Source organism: Oncorhynchus keta, unplaced genomic scaffold (genome assembly GCF_023373465.1).
Source record: "Oncorhynchus keta strain PuntledgeMale-10-30-2019 unplaced genomic scaffold, Oket_V2 Un_contig_7382_pilon_pilon, whole genome shotgun sequence".
Classification (NCBI taxonomy): Eukaryota; Metazoa; Chordata; class Actinopteri; order Salmoniformes; family Salmonidae; genus Oncorhynchus; species Oncorhynchus keta.
Window position 1 is genome coordinate 14,389 of NW_026289421.1, and position 16,160 is coordinate 30,548.

The 16,160-nt window shown below is 39.3% G+C and overlaps 1 protein-coding gene across 1 annotated transcript in view; it reads left to right on the forward strand.

Annotated features, from left to right (window-relative positions):
- LOC127926312 (progesterone-induced-blocking factor 1-like) overlaps window positions 1–16,160 on the forward strand; it is a 33,370-nt gene that overhangs the window by 1,551 nt on the left and 15,659 nt on the right. The window contains exons 2-4 of the mRNA XM_052511737.1: window positions 7,083–7,183; window positions 8,236–8,434; window positions 14,187–14,381. Coding sequence (XP_052367697.1) covers window positions 7,083–7,183; window positions 8,236–8,434; window positions 14,187–14,381 — 495 coding nt within the window. The remainder of the gene's footprint in view (window positions 1–7,082; window positions 7,184–8,235; window positions 8,435–14,186; window positions 14,382–16,160) is intronic.

Genomic DNA, 16,160 nt, shown 5'->3' on the forward strand with positions numbered 1-16,160 from the left:
TTCAACTAGCCCACGTCGGCTAAAGTTAAAAAATAAAAACATTTCAACTAGCCCACGTCGGCTAAAGTTAAAAAATAAAAACATTTCAACTAGCGGCTAAAGTTAAAAAATAAAAACACGTCGGCTAAAGTTAAAAAATAAAAACATTTCAACTAGCCCACGTCGGCTAAAGTAAAAAATAAAAACATTTCAACTAGCCCAACAAAAGTTAAAACATTTCAACTAGCCCACGTCAGCTAAAGTTAAAACATTTCAACTAGTCCACTAAAGTTAAAAAATAACCACATTTCAACTAGCCCACGTCAGCTAAAGTAAAAAAATAAAAACATTTCAACTAGCCCACGTCAGCTAAAGTTAAAACATTTCAACTAGCCCACGTCGGCTAAAGTTAAAAATAACCACATTTCAAAGCCCAGTCGGCTAAAGTAAAAAAATAAAAACATTTCAACTAGCCCACGTCAGCTAAAGTTAAAACATTTCAACTAGTCCACGTCGGCTAAAGTTAAAAAATAAAAACATTTCAACTAGCCCACGTCGGCTAAAGTTAAAAAATAAAAACATTTCAACTAGCCCACGTCGGCTAAAGTTAAAAAATAAAAACATTTCAACTAGCCCACGTCGGCTAAAGTAAAAAATAAAAACATTTCAACTAGCCCACGTCAGCTAAAGTTAAAACATTTCAACTAGTCCACGTCGGCTAAAGTTAAAAAATAACCACATTTCAACTAGCCCACGTCAGCTAAAGTTAAAAAATAAAAACATTTCAACTAGCCCACGTCGGCTAAAGTTAAAAAATAAAAACATTTCAACTAGCCCACGTCGGCTAAAGTTAAAAAATAAAAACATTTCAACTAGCCCACGTCGGCTAAAGTTAAAAAATAAAAACATTTCAACTAGCCCACGTCGGCTAAAGTTAAAAAATAAAAACATTTCAACTAGCCCACGTCGGCTAAAGTAAAAAATAAAAACATTTCAACTAGCCCACGTCAGCTAAAGTTAAAACATTTACTAGTCCACGTTAAAAAAAAAAACCACATTTCAACTAGCCCACGTCAGCTAAAGTTAAAAAATAAAAACATTTCAACTAGCCCACGTCGGCTAAAGTTAAAAAATAAAAACATTTCAACTAGCCCACGTCGGCTAAAGTTAAAAAATAAAAACATTTCAACTAGCCCACGTCGGCTAAAGTTAAAAAATAAAAACATTTCAACTAGCCCACGTCGGCTAAAGTTAAAAAATAAAAACATTTCAACTAGCCCACGTCGGCTAAAGTAAAAAAATAAAAACATTTCAACTAGCCCACGTCAGCTAAAGTTAAAACATTTCAACTAGTCCACGTCGGCTAAAGTTAAAAAATAACCACATTTCAACTAGCCCACGTCAGCTAAAGTTAAAAAATAAAAACATTTCAACTAGCCCACGTCGGCTAAAGTTAAAAAATAAAAACATTTCAACTAGCCCACGTCGGCTAAAGTTAAAAAATAAAAACATTTCAACTAGCCCACGTCGGCTAAAGTTAAAAAATAAAAACATTTCAACTAGCCCACGTCGGCTAAAGTTAAAAAATAAAAACATTTCAACTAGCCCACGTCGGCTAAAGTTAAAAAATAAAAACATTTCAACTAGCCCAAGCTAAAGTTAAAACATTTCAACTAGTCCACGTCGGCTAAAGTTAAAAAATAACCACATTTCAACTAGCCCACGTCAGCTAAAGTTAAAAATAAAAACATTTCAACTAGCCCACGTCGGCTAAAGTTAAAAAATAAAAACATTTCAACTAGCCCACGTCGGCTAAAGTTAAAAAATAAAAACATTTCAACTAGCCCACGTCGGCTAAAGTTAAAAAATAAAAACATTTCAACTAGCCCACGTCGGCTAAAGTTAAAAAATAAAAACATTTCAACTAGCCCACGTCGGCTAAAGTTAAAAAATAAAAACATTTCAACTAGCCCACGTCGGCTAAAGTTAAAAAATAAAAACATTTCAACTAGCCCACGTCGGCTAAAGTTAAAAAATAAAAACATTTCAACTAGCCCACGTCGGCTAAAGTTAAAAAATAAAAACATTTCAACTAGCCCACGTCGGCTAAAGTTAAAAATAAAAACATTTCAACTAGCCCACGTCGGCTAAAGTTAAAAAATAAAAACATTTCAACTAGCCCACGTCGGCTAAAGTTAAAAAATAAAACATTTCAACTAGCCCACGTCGGCTAAAGTTAAAAAATAAACACATTTCAACTAGCCCACGTCGGCTAAAGTTAAAAAATAAAACATTTCAACTAGCCCACGTCGGCTAAAGTTAAAAAATAAAAACATTTCAACTAGCCCACGTCGGCTAAAGTTAAAAAATAAAAACATTTCAACTAGCCCACGTCGGCTAAAGTTAAAAAAATAAAAACATTTCAACTAGCCCACGTCGGCTAAAGTTAAAAATAAAAACATTTCAACTAGCCCACGTCGCTAAAGTTAAAAAATAAAAACATTTCAACTAGCCCACGTCGGCTAAAGTTAAAAAATAAAACATTTCAAAGCCCACTAAAGTTAAAAAATAAAAACATTTCAACTAGCCCACGTCGGCTAAAGTTAAAAAATAAAAACATTTCAACTAGCCCACGTCGGCTAAAGTTAAAAAATAAAAACATTTCAACTAGCCCACGTCGGCTAAAGTTAAAAAATAAAAACATTTCAACTAGCCCACGTCGGCTAAAGTTAAAAAAATAAAAACATTTCAACTAGCCCACGTCAGCTAAAGTTAAAAAATAAAAACATTTCAACTAGCCCACGTCGGCTAAAGTTAAAAAAATTAAAACATTTCAACTAGCCCACGTCGGCTAAAGTTAAAAAAATTAAAAACATTTCAACTAGCCCACGTCGGCTAAAGTTAAAAAATAAAAACATTTCAACTAGCCCACGTCGGCTAAAGTTAAAAAATAAAAACATTTCAACTAGCCCACGTCGGCTAAAGTTAAAAAATAAAAACATTTCAACTAGCCCACGTCGGCTAAAGTTAAAAAATAAAAACATTTCAACTAGCCCACGTCGGCTAAAGTTAAAAAATAAAAACATTTCAACTAGCCCACGTCGGCTAAAGTTAAAAAATAAAAACATTTCAACTAGCCCACGTCGGCTAAAGTTAAAAAATAAAAACATTTCAACTAGCCCACGTCGGCTAAAGTTAAAAAAAAAAATAAAAACATTTCAACTAGCCCACGTCGGCTAAAGTTAAAAAATAAAAACATTTCAACTAGCCCACGTCGGCTAAAGTTAAAAAATAAAAACATTTCAACTAGCCCACGTCAGCTAAAGTTAAAAAATAAAAACATTTCAACTAGCCCACGTCGGCTAAAGTTAAAAAATAAAAACATTTCAACTAGCCCACGTCGGCTAAAGTTAAAAAATAAAAACATTTCAACTAGCCCACGTCAGCTAAAGTTAAAAAATAAAAACATTTCATCTAGCCCACGTCGGCTAAAGTTAAAAAATAAAAACATTTCAACTAGCCCACGTCGGCTAAAGTAAAAAAAATAAAAACATTTCAACTAGCCCACGTCGGCTAAAGTTAAAAAATAAAACATTTCAACTAGCCCACGTCGGCTAAAGTTAAAAAATAAAAACATTTCAACTAGCCCACGTCGGCTAAAGTTAAAAAATAAAAACATTTCAACTAGCCCACGTCGGCTAAAGTTAAAAAATAAAAACATTTCAACTAGCCCATGTCGGCTAAAGTTAAAAAATAAAAACATTTCAACTAGCCCACGTCGGCTAAAGTTAAAAAATAAAAACATTTCAACTAGCCCACGTCGGCTAAAGTTAAAAAATAAAAACATTTCAACTAGCCCACGTCAGCTAAAGTTAAAAAATAAAAACATTTCAACTAGCCCACGTCGGCTAAAGTTAAAAAATAAAAACATTTCAACTAGCCCACGTCAGCTAAAGTTAAAAAATAAAAACATTTCAACTAGCCCACGTCGGCTAAAGTTAAAAAAATAAAAACATTTCAACTAGCCCACGTCGGCTAAAGTTAAAAAAATAAAAACATTTCAACTAGCCCACGTCGGCTAAAGTTAAAAAATAAAAACATTTCAACTAGCCCACGTCGGCTAAAGTTAAAAAATAAAAACATTTCAACTAGCCCACGTCGGCTAAAGTTAAAAAATAAAAACATTTCAACTAGCCCACGTCGGCTAAAGTTAAAAAAATAAAAACATTTCAACTAGCCCACGTCAGCTAAAGTTAAAAAATAAAAACATTTCAACTAGCCCACGTCGGCTAAAGTTAAAAAATAAAAACATTTCAACTAGCCCACGTCGGCTAAAGTTAAAAAATAAACACATTTCAACTAGCCCACGTCGGCTAAAGTTAAAAAATAAACACATTTCAACTAGCCCACGTCGGCTAAAGTTAAAAAATAAAAACATTTCAACTAGCCCACGTCGGCTAAAGTTAAAAAATAAAAACATTTCAACTAGCCCATGTCGGCTAAAGTTAAAAAATAAAAACATTTCAACTAGCCCATGTCGGCTAAAGTTAAAAAATAAAAACATTTCAACTAGCCCACGTCGGCTAAAGTTAAAAAATAAAAACATTTCAACTAGCCCACGTCGGCTAAAGTTAAAAAATAAAAACATTTCAACTAGCCCACGTCGGCTAAAGTTAAAAAATAAAAACATTTCAACTAGCCCACGTCGGCTAAAGTTAAAAAATAAAAACATTTCAACTAGCCCACGTCGGCTAAAGTTTAAAAATAAAAACATTTCAACTAGCCCACGTCGGCTAAAGTTTAAAAATAAAAACATTTCAACTAGCCCACGTCGGCTAAAGTTAAAAAAAAATAAAAACATTTCAACTAGCCCACGTCGGCTAAAGTTAAAAAATAAAAAAATTCAACTAGCCCACGTCAGCTAAAGTTAAAAAATAAAAAAATTCAACTAACGTCAGCTAAAGTTAAAAAAATAAAAAAATTCAACTAGCCCACGTCAGCTAAAGTTAAAAAATAAAAAAATTCAACTAGCCCACGTCAGCTAAAGTTAAAAAATAAAAACATTTCAACTAGCCCACGTCGGCTAAAGTTAAAAAATAAAAACATTTCAACTAGCCCACGTCGGCTAAAGTTAAAAAATAAAAACATTTCAACTAGCCCACGTCGGCTAAAGTTAAAAAATAAAAACATTTCAACTAGCCCACGTCGGCTAAAGTTAAAAAATAAAAACATTTCAACTAGCCCACGTCAGCCAAAGTTAAAAAATAAAAACATTTACTCATAAAGTGTTAAACAAATAAAAATATATTTGAGATTCTTCAAAGTAGCCACCCTTTGCCTTGATGACAGCTTTGCACACGCTTGGCATTCTCTCAACCAGCTTCACCTGGAATAATTTTCCAACAGTCTTGCTGAGCACTTGTTGGCTGCTTTTCCTTCCCTCTGCGGTCCAACTCATCCCTAACCATCTCAATTGGGTTGAGGTTGAGTGATTGTGGAGGCCAGGTCATCTGATGCCTCATTCTCCTTCTTGGTGTTGGGTCATTGTCCTGTTGAAAAACTATGCCATATCATTTTTTAACTGTGCTGTTTCACAAAAGGTTGTGAACCTAAATACATTTTCCAGACCCAGTATAATTTGCATTTCGTTATCTTGTTGTTTTTAGTCCCACCCTTTTAGCTCCAAACACAACCTGTCCTTTCAACATGAATTTCCCATGGTATTGTACTTAATCAGGTAGGAACTGATAAAGGAGTCCAAAAACATGCGGCCATTTTAGATTTATTTACATTATACACCAGAACGGGGTATGTCCTGCCCCGGCTGAAGTAGTGCACTATAATAGGAAAGTTAATTAGAGGCCATTGGGGACTCGCTTATGTATCACTCTACTTGTTCTGTGCTCTCTTCTCTAGACGGAGGAGCTGGAGCTGGGGACGCGCTTATGTATCCCTCTACTTGTTCTGTGCTCTCTTCTCTAGATGGAGGAGCTGGAGCTTGTTCTGGGATGCTGGAGCTGGGGACTTATGTATCCCTCTACTTGTTCTGTGCTCTCTTCCCTAGATGGAGGAGCTGGAGCTGGGGACTCGCTTATGTATCCCTCTACTTGTTCTGTGCTCTCTTCCCGGAGAGCTGGAGGAGCTGGAGCTGGAGGAGCTGGAGCTGGGGACTTATGTATCCCTTACTTGTTCTGTGTAGACGGATCCCTCCCTCTACTTGTTCTGTGCTCTCTTCTCTAGACGGAGGAGCTGGAGCTGGGGACACGCTTATGTATCCCTCTACTTGTTCTGTGCTCTCTTCTCTAGATGGAGGAGCTGGAGCTGGGGACACGCTTATGTATCCCTCTACTTGTTCTGTGCTCTCTTCTCTAGATGGAGGAGCTGGAGCTGGGGACTCGCTTATGTATCCCTCTACTTGTTCTGTGCTCTCTTCCCTAGATGGAGGAGCTGGAGCTGGGGACTCGCTTATGTATCCCTCTACTTGTTCTGTGCTCTCTTCTCTAGATGGAGGAGCTGGAGCTGGGGACTTGTTCGCTAGATATGTATCATCCCTCTACTTGTTCTGTGCTCTCTTCCCTAGATGGAGGAGCTGGAGCTGGGGACTCGCTTATGTATCCCTCTACTTGTTCTGTGCTCTCTTCCCTAGATGGAGGAGCTGGAGCTGGGGACTCGCTTATGTATCCCTCTACTTGTTCTGTGCTCTCTTCCCTAGATGGAGGAGCTGGAGCTGGGGACTCGCTTATGTATCCCTCTACTTGTTCTGTGCTCTCTTCTCTAGACGGAGGAGCTGGAGCTGGGGACTCGCTTATGTATCACTCTACTTGTTCTGTGCTCTCTTCTCTAGACGGAGGAGCTGGAGCTGGACTCGCTTATGTATCCCTCTACTTGTTCTGTGCTCTCTTCTCTAGATGGAGGAGCTGGAGCTAGATGGGACGCGCTTATGTATCCCTCTACTTGTTCTGTGCTCTCTTCTCTAGACGGAGGAGCTGGAGCTGGGGACGCGCTTATGTATCCCTCTACTTGTTCTGTGCTCTCTTCCCTAGACGCTGGAGCTGGGGACGCGCTTATGTATCCCTCTACTTGTTCTGTGCTCTCTTCTCTAGATGGAGGAGCTGGAGGAGAGGCTGAATGTTGCCCTGCACCAGAAACAAGTCCTGGCTCTGAGACTGGACAGCCAGCTGCAACTCACCCAGGATGAGAGGAGGTAGGAACAGAGCTGAGACTGGACAGACAGCTGCAACTTACCCAGGATGAGGGGAGGTAGGAACAGAGCTGAGACTGGACAGCCAGCTGCAACTCACCCAGGATAGGAGGTAGGAACAGATCTGAGACTGGACAGACAGCTGCAACTCACCCAGGATGAGAGGAGGTAGGAACAGAGCTGAGACTGGACAGACAGCTGCAACTCACCCAGTATGAGGAGGAAGGAACAGAGTTGAGACCTTGACTTACCTTTAGCCATGATGTTCAACCAAGTCTCTCTGATCAGTCGTAGGGGTCGTAGGTCAACACAGGATCACCTTGCTGAACCCAGAACCTCTAAAAGATTGGAAGATGTTCAACCAAGTCTCTCTGATCAGTCGTAGGGGTCGTAGGTCAACACAGGATCACCTTGCTGAACCCAGAACCTCTAAAAGATTGGAAGATGTTCAACCAAGTCTCTCTGATCGGTCGTAGGGGTCGTAGGTCAACACAGGATCACCTTGCTGAACCCAGAACCTCTAAAAGATTGGAAGATGTTCAACCAAGTCTCTCTGATCGGTCGTAGGGGTCGTAGGTCAACACAGGATCACCTTGCTGAACCCAGAACCTCTAAAAGATTGGAAGATGTTCAACCAAGTCTCTCTGATCAGTCGTAGGTCAACACAGGATCACCTTGCTGAACCCAGAACCTCTAAAAGATTGGAAGATGTTCAACCAAGTCTCTCTGATCGGTCGTAGGGGTCGTAGGTCAACACAGGATCACCTTGCTGAACCCAGAACCTCTAAAAGATTGGAAGATGTTCAACCAAGTCTCTCTGATCAGTCGTAGGTCAACACAGGATCACCTTGCTGAACCCAGAACCTCTAAAAGATTGGAAGATGTTCAACCAAGTCTCTCTGATCGGTCGTAGGGGTCGTAGGTCAACACAGGATCACCTTGCTGAACCCAGAACCTCTAAAAGATTGGAAGATGTTCAACCAAGCAGGCATGGAAAGGGTGTCCTCTTTTTTATATTTGCCTCTAGTCAGTGTGGTTCTCTGTCTGTCCTGTAGGAAGCAGCAGGCTCTGAGGAAGCAGGAGATGGATGGGATCCTCCTGAGACAGAAGCAGCTGGAGGAGACTAACAGACGGCTGTGTGACAAGGCAGGAGACCTGCGACGCAGCCTCAGGGACCTGGAGCTCACCGAGGACAAATACAAGGAGCTCCGAGATATCCCAGAGGAGAGACTCTCTATCACTGAATACGTAGCGGTGAGAACTGGGGAGAGATCCTGCTAATGTGGTGTGTTAATGATGTGTGTTAATGCAGTGTGTTGTGGTAATGGTGTGGTAATGATGTGTGGTGTGGTAATGATGTGTGGTATGTTAATACAGTGTGTTGTGGTAATGCAGTGTGTTGTGGTAATGTGGTATGTTAATGCAGTGTGTTGTGTTAATGATGTGTGTTGTGGTAATGCAGTGTGTTGTGGTAATGGTGTGGTAATGCAGTGTGTTGTGGTAATGCAGAGTGTTGTGGTAATGCAGTGTGTTGTGGTATGTTAATGCAGTGTGGTGTGGTAATGTGGTGTGTTGTGTTATAATGCAGTGTGTTGTGTGGTAATGCAGTGTGTTGTGTTATAATGCAGTGTGTTGTGTTATAATGCAGTGTGTTGTGTTATAATGCAGTGTGTTGTGTTATAATGCAGTGTGTTGTGTTATAATGCAGTGTGTTGTGTTATAATGCAGTGTGTTGTGTTATAATGCAGTGTGTTGTGTTATAATGCAGTGTGTTGTGTTATAATGCAGTGTGTTGTGTTATAATGCAGTGTGTTGTGTTATAATGCAGTGTGTTGTGTTATAATGCAGTGTGTTGTGTTATAATGCAGTGTGTTGTTATAATGCAGTGTGTTGTGTTATAATGCAGTGTGTTGTTATAATGCAGTGTGTTGTTATAATGCAGTGTGTTGTGTTATAATGCAGTGTGTTGTGTTATAATGCAGTGTGTTGTTATAATGTAGTGTGTTGTGTTATAATGCAGTGTGTTGTGTTATATGCAGTGTGTTGTGTGTTGTGTTATAATGCAGTGTGTTGTGTTATAATGCAGTGTGTTGTGTTATAATGCAGTGTGTTGTGTTATAATGCAGTGTGTTGTGTTATAATGCAGTGTGTTGTGTTATAATGCAGTGTGTTGTGGTAATGCAGTGTGTTGTGTTATAATGCAGTGTGTTGTGTTATAATGCAGTGTGTTGTGTTATAATGCAGTGTGTTGTGTTATAATGCAGTGTGTTGTGTTATAATGCAGTGTGTTGTTATAATGCAGTGTGTTGTGTTATAATGCAGTGTGTTGTGTTATAATGCAGTGTGTTGTGTTATAATGCAGTGTGTTGTGTTATAATGCAGTGTGTTGTGTTATAATGCAGTGTGTTGTGTTATAATGCAGTGTGTTGTGTTATAATGCAGTGTGTTGTGTTATAATGCAGTGTGTTGTGTTATAATGCAGTGTGTTGTGTTATAATGCAGTGTGTTGTGTTATAATGCAGTGTGTTGTGTTATAATGCAGTGTGTTGTTATAATGCAGTGTGTTGTGTTATAATGCAGTGTGTTGTTATAATGTAGTGTGTTGTGTTATAATGCTGTGTTAATGTGTTATAATGCTGTGTTAATGTGTTATAATGCAGTGTGTTGTGTTATAATGCAGTGTGTTGTGTTATAATGTAGTGTGTTGTTATAATGTAGTGTGTTGTGTTATAATGTAGTGTGTTGTGTTATAATGCTGTGTTAATGTGTTATAATGCAGTGTGTTGTTATAATGTAGTGTGTTGTGTTATAATGTAGTGTGTTGTGTTATAATGCTGTGTTAATGTGTTATAATGCTGTGTTAATGTGTTATAATGCAGTGTGTTGTGTTATAATGCAGTGTGTTGTGTTATACTGCTGTGTTAATGTGTTATAATGCCGTGTGTTGTGTTATAATGCAGTGTGTTGTGTTATAATGCAGTGTGTTGTTATAATGCAGTGTGTTGTTATAATGCAGTGTGTTGTGTTATAATGCTGTGTTAATGTGTTATAATGCTGTGTTAATGTGTTATAATGCAGTGTGTTGTTATAATGCAGTGTGTTGTGTTATAATGCAGTGTGTTGTGTTATAATGCAGTGTGTTGTGTTATAATGCTGTGTTAATGTGTTATAATGCCGTGTGTTGTGTTATAATGCAGTGTGTTGTGTTATAATGCAGTGTGTTGTTATAATGCAGTGTGTTGTTATAATGCAGTGTGTTGTGTTATAATGCTGTGTTAATGTGTTATAATGTTAATCTGTTATAATGCTGTGTTAATGTGTTATAATGCAGTGTGTTGTGTTATAATGCAGTGTGTTTGTTATAATGCAGTGTGTTGTGTTATAATGCAGTGTGTTGTGTTATAATGCAGTGTGTTGTGTTATAATGCTGTGTTAAGTGTGTTGTGTTATAATGCAGTGTGTTGTGTTATAATGCAGTGTGTTGTTATAATGCAGTGTGTTGTGTTATAATGCTGTGTTAATGTTATAATGCAGTGTGTTGTGTTATAATGTAGTGTGTTGTGTTATAATGTAGTGTGTTGTGTTATAATGCAGTGTGTTGTGTTATAATGCAGTGTGTTGTGTTATAATGCTGTGTGTTGTGTTATAATGCAGTGTGTTGTGTTAATGCAGTGTGTTGTTATAATGCAGTGTGTTGTTATAATGCAGTGTGTTGTGTTATAATGCTGTGTTAATGTGTTATAATGCTGTGTTAATGTGTTATAATGCAGTGTGTTGTGTTATAATGTAGTGTGTTGTGTTATAATGCAGTGTGTTGTGTTATAATGCAGTGTGTTGTGGTAATGCTGTGTGTTGTGTTATAATGCTGTGTGTTGTGTTATAATGCCGTGTGTTGTGTTATAATGCCGTGTGTTGTTATAATGCAGTGTGTTGTGTTATAATGCAGTGTGTTGTTATAATGTAGTGTGTTGTTATAATGTAGTGTGTTGTGTTATAATGCAGTGTGTTGTGTTATAATGCAGTGTGTTGTTATAATGCAGTGTGTTATAATGTAGTGTGTTGTGTTATAATGCAGTGTGTTGTGTTATAATGCAGTGTGTTGTGTTATAATGCAGTGTGTTGTTATAATGCAGTGTGTTATAATGTAGTGTGTTGTGTTATAATGCAGTGTGTTGTGTTATAATGCAGTCTGTTGTTATAATGCAGTGTGTTATAATGCAGTGTGTTGTGTTATAATGCAGTGTGGTGTGTTATAATGCAGTGTGTTGTGTTATAATGCTGTGTGTTGTGTTATAATGCAGTGTGTTGTTATAATGCAGTGTGTTATAATGCCGTGTGTTGTGTTATAATGCCGTGTGTTGTGTTATAATGCAGTGTGTTGTGTTATAATGCAGTGTGTTGTGTTATAATGCCGTGTGTTGTGTTATAATGCCGTGTGTTGTGTTATAATGTAGTGTGTTGTTATAATGCCGTGTGTTGTGTTATAATGCAGTGTGTTGTGTTATAATGCAGTGTGTTGTTATAATGCAGTGTGTTGTGTTATAATGTAGTGTGTTGTTATAATGCAGTGTGTTGTGTTATAATGCAGTGTGTTGTTATAATGCTGTGTGTTGTGTTATAATGCAGTGTGTTGTGTTATAATGCTGTGTTAATGTGTTATAATGCAGTGTGTTGTGTTGTAATGCAGTGTGTTGTGTGATAATGCAGTGTGTTGTGTGGTAATGCAGTGTGTTGTGTTATAATGCAGTGTGTTGTTATAATGCAGTGTGTTATAATGCAGTGTGTTGTTATAATGCAGTGTGTTGTGTTATAATGCAGTGTGTTGTGTTATAATGCAGTGTGTTGTGTTATAATGCAGTGTGTTGTGTTATAATGCAGTGTGTTGTGTTATAATGCAGTGTGTTGTTATAATGCAGTGTGTTGTTATAATGCAGTGTGCTGTTATAATGCAGTGTGCTGTTATAAAGCAGTGTGTTGTGTTATAATGCAGTGTGTTGTTATAATGCTGTGTGTTGTGTTATAATGCAGTGTGTTGTGTTATAATGCAGTGTGTTGTGTGGTAATGCAGTGTGTTGTTATAAAGCAGTGTGTTGTGTTATAATGCAGTGTGTTGTGGTAATGCAGCGTGTTGTGGTAATGCCGTGTGTTGTGGTAATGCCGTGTGTTGTGGTAATGCAGTGTGTTGTGATAATGCCGTGTGTTGTGTTATAAAGCAGTGTGTTGTGTTATAATGCAGTGTTTTGTGTTATAATGCAGTGTGTTGTGTTATAATGCAGTGTGTTGTGTTATAATGCAGTGTGTTGTGGTAATGCAGTGTGTTGTGTTATAATGCAGTGTGTTGTGTTATAATGCAGTGTGTTGTGTTATAATGCAGTGTGTTGTGTTATAACGCCGTGTGTTGTGTTATAATGCAGTGTGTTGTGTTATAATGCAGTGTTTTGTTTTATAATGCTGTGTGTTGTGTTATAATGCAGTGTGTTGTGTTATAATGCAGTGTGTTGTGTTATAATGCCGTGTGTTGTGTTATAATGCCGTGTGTTGTGTTATAATGCCGTGTGTTGTGTTATAATGCAGTGTGTTGTGTTATAATGCCGTGTGTTGTGTTATAATGCAGTGTGTTGTGTTATAATGTAGTGTGTTGTTATAATGCAGTGTGTTGTTATAATGCAGTGTGTTGTTATAATGCAGTGTGTTGTTATAATGCAGTGTGCTGTTATAATGCAGTGTGTTGTGTTATAATGCCGTGTGTTGTGTTATAATGCAGTGTGTTGTGTTATAATGCAGTGTGTTGTGTTATAATGCGTGTGTTGTGTTATAATGCAGTGTGTTGTTATAATGCAGTGTGTTTATAATGCAGTGTGTTGTGTTATAATGCAGTGTGTTGTGTTATAATGCAGTGTGTTGTGTTATAATGCAGTGTGTTGTGTTATAATGCCGTGTGTTGTGTTATAATGTAGTGTGTTGTGTTATAATGCCGTGTGTTGTGTTATAATGCCGTGTGTTGTGTTATAATGCAGTGTGTTGTGTTATAATGCCGTGTGTTGTGTTATAATGCCGTGTGTTGTGTTATAATGTAGTGTGTTGTTATAATGCCGTGTGTTGTGTTATAATGCAGTGTGTTGTGTTATAATGCAGTGTGTTGTGTTATAATGCCGTGTGTTGTGTTATAATGCAGTTGTGTTATAATGTAGTGTGTTGTTATAATGCAGTGTGTTGTTGTAATGCAGTGTGTTGTTATAATGCAGTGTGTTGTGTTATAATGCAGTGTGTTGTGTTATAATGCAGTGTGTTGTGTTATAATGCAGTGTGTTGTGTTATAATGCAGTGTGTTGTGTTATAATGCAGTGTGTTGTTATAATGCAGTGTGTTGTGTTATAATGCAGTGTGTTGTGTTATAATGCAGTGTGTTGTGTTATAATGCAGTGTGTTGTGTTATAATGCAGTGTGTTGTGTTATAATGCAGTGTGTTGTGTTATAATGCAGTGTGTTGTGTTATAATGCAGTGTGTTGTGTTATAATGCAGTGTGTTGTGTTATAATGCAGTGTGTTGTGGTAATGCAGTGTGTTGTGTTATAATGCAGTGTGTTGTGTGTTGTGTTAATGCTGTGTGTTGTGTTAATGCAGTGTGTTGTGTTATAATGCAGTGTGTTGTGGTAATGCAGTGTGTTGTGTTATAATGCAGTGTGTTGTGTTATAATGCAGTGTGTTGTGTTATAATGCAGTGTGTTGTGTTATAATGCAGTGTGTTGCGTTATAATGCAGTGTGTTGTGTTATAATGCAGTGTGTTGTGTTATAATGCAGTGTGTTGTTTGGTAATGCAGTGTGTTGTTATAATGCAGTGTCTTGTGTTATAATGCAGTGTCTTGTGTTATAATGTAGTGTGTTGTGTGTTAATGCTGTGTGGTGTTCTCCCAGGTGTGTTAATGCTGTGTGGTGTTCTCCCAGGTGTGTTAATGCTGTGTGGTGTTCTCCCAGGTGTGTTAATGCTGTGTGGTGTTCTCCCAGGTGTGTTTCTATGAGGTGGTGAGTCCTCTCAAAGCCCAGCTCTCTGAGCTCCATGTCAAGAGGAACAGCCTGACAGACGACCTGGAGACACATAGGACTGAGATCAAGGCCCTTATGAAGGTACACACACACACACACACACACACAGAGGACAGATCAGAGCCTTCGTGGAGGTACAGACAGAGAGAGGACAGATCAGAGCCTTCGTGGAGGTACAGACAGAGAGAGGACAGATCAGAGCCTTCATGGAGGTACAGACAGAGAGGACAGATCAGAGCCTTCATGGAGGTACAGACAGAGAGAGGACAGATCAGAGCCTTCATGAAGGTACAGACAGAGAGAGGACAGATCAGAGCCTTTATGGAGGTACAGACAGAGAGGACAGATCAGAGCCTTTATGGAGGTACAGACAGAGAGAGGACAGATCAGAGCCTTCATGGAGATACAGACAGAGAGAGGACAGATCAGAGCCTTCATGGAGGTACAGACAGAGAGAGGACAGATCAGAGCCTTCATGAAGGTACAGACAGAGAGAGGACAGATCAGAGCCTTCATGGAGATACAGACAGAGAGAGGACAGATCAGAGCCTTCATGGAGATACAGACAGAGAGAGGACAGATCAGAGCCTTCATGGAGGTACAGACAGAGAGAGGACAGATCAGAGCCTTCATGGAGGTACAGACAGAGAGAGGACAGATCAGAGCCTTCATGGAGGTACAGACAGAGAGAGGACAGATCAGGGCCTTCATGGAGGTACAGACAGAGAGAGGACAGATCAGAGCCTTCATGGAGGTACAGACAGAGAGAGGACAGATGAGAGCCTTCATGGAGAGACAGACAGAGAGAGGACAGATCAGAGTCTTCATGGAGGTACAGACAGAGAGAGGACAGATCAGAGCCTTGATGGAGGTACAGACAGAGAGAGGACAGATCAGAGCCTTCATGGAGGTACAGACAGAGAGAGGACAGATCAGAGCCTTCATGGAGGTACAGACAGAGAGAGGACAGATCAGAGCCTTCATGGAGGTACAGACAGAGAGAGGACAGATCAGAGCCTTCATGGAGGTACAGTACAGAGAGAGGACAGATCAGAGCCTTCATGGAGGTACAGACAGAGAGAGGACAGATCAGAGCCTTCATGGAGGTACAGACAGAGAGAGGACAGATCAGAGCCTTCATGGAGGTACAGACAGAGAGAGGACAGATCAGAGCCTTCATGGAGGTACAGACAGAGAGAGGACAGATCAGAGCCTTCATGGAGGTACAGACAGAGAGGACAGATCAGAGCCTTCATGGAGGTACAGACAGAGAGAGGACAGATCAGAGCCTTCATGGAGGTACAGACAGAGAGAGGACAGATCAGAGCCTTCATGGAGGTACAGACAGAGAGAGGACAGATCAGAGCCTTCATGGAGGTACAGACAGAGCCAGAGCCTTCATGGAGATACAGACAGAGAGGAGGACAGATCAGAGACCTTCATGGAGGTACAGACAGAGAGAGGACAGATCAGAGCCTTCATGGAGGTACAGACAGAGAGAGGACAGATCAGAGCCTTCATGGAGGTACAGACAGAGAGAGGACAGATCAGAGCCTTCATGGAGGTACAGACAGAGAGAGGACAGATCAGAGCCTTCATGGAGGTACAGACAGAGAGACAGATCAGACAGATCAGAGCCTTCATGGAGGTACAGACAGAGAGAGGACAGATCAGAGCCTTCATGGAGGTACAGACAGAGAGGACAGATCAGAGCCTTCATGGAGGTACAGACAGAGAGAGGACAGATCAGAGCCTTCATGGAGGTACAGACAGAGAGAGGACAGATCAGAGCCTTCATGGAGGTACAGACAGAGAGAGGACAGATCAGAGCCTTCATGGAGGTACAGACAGAGAGGACAGATCAGAGCCTTCATGGAGGTACAGACAGAGAGAGGACAGATCAGAGCCTTCATGGAGGTACAGACAGAGAGGACA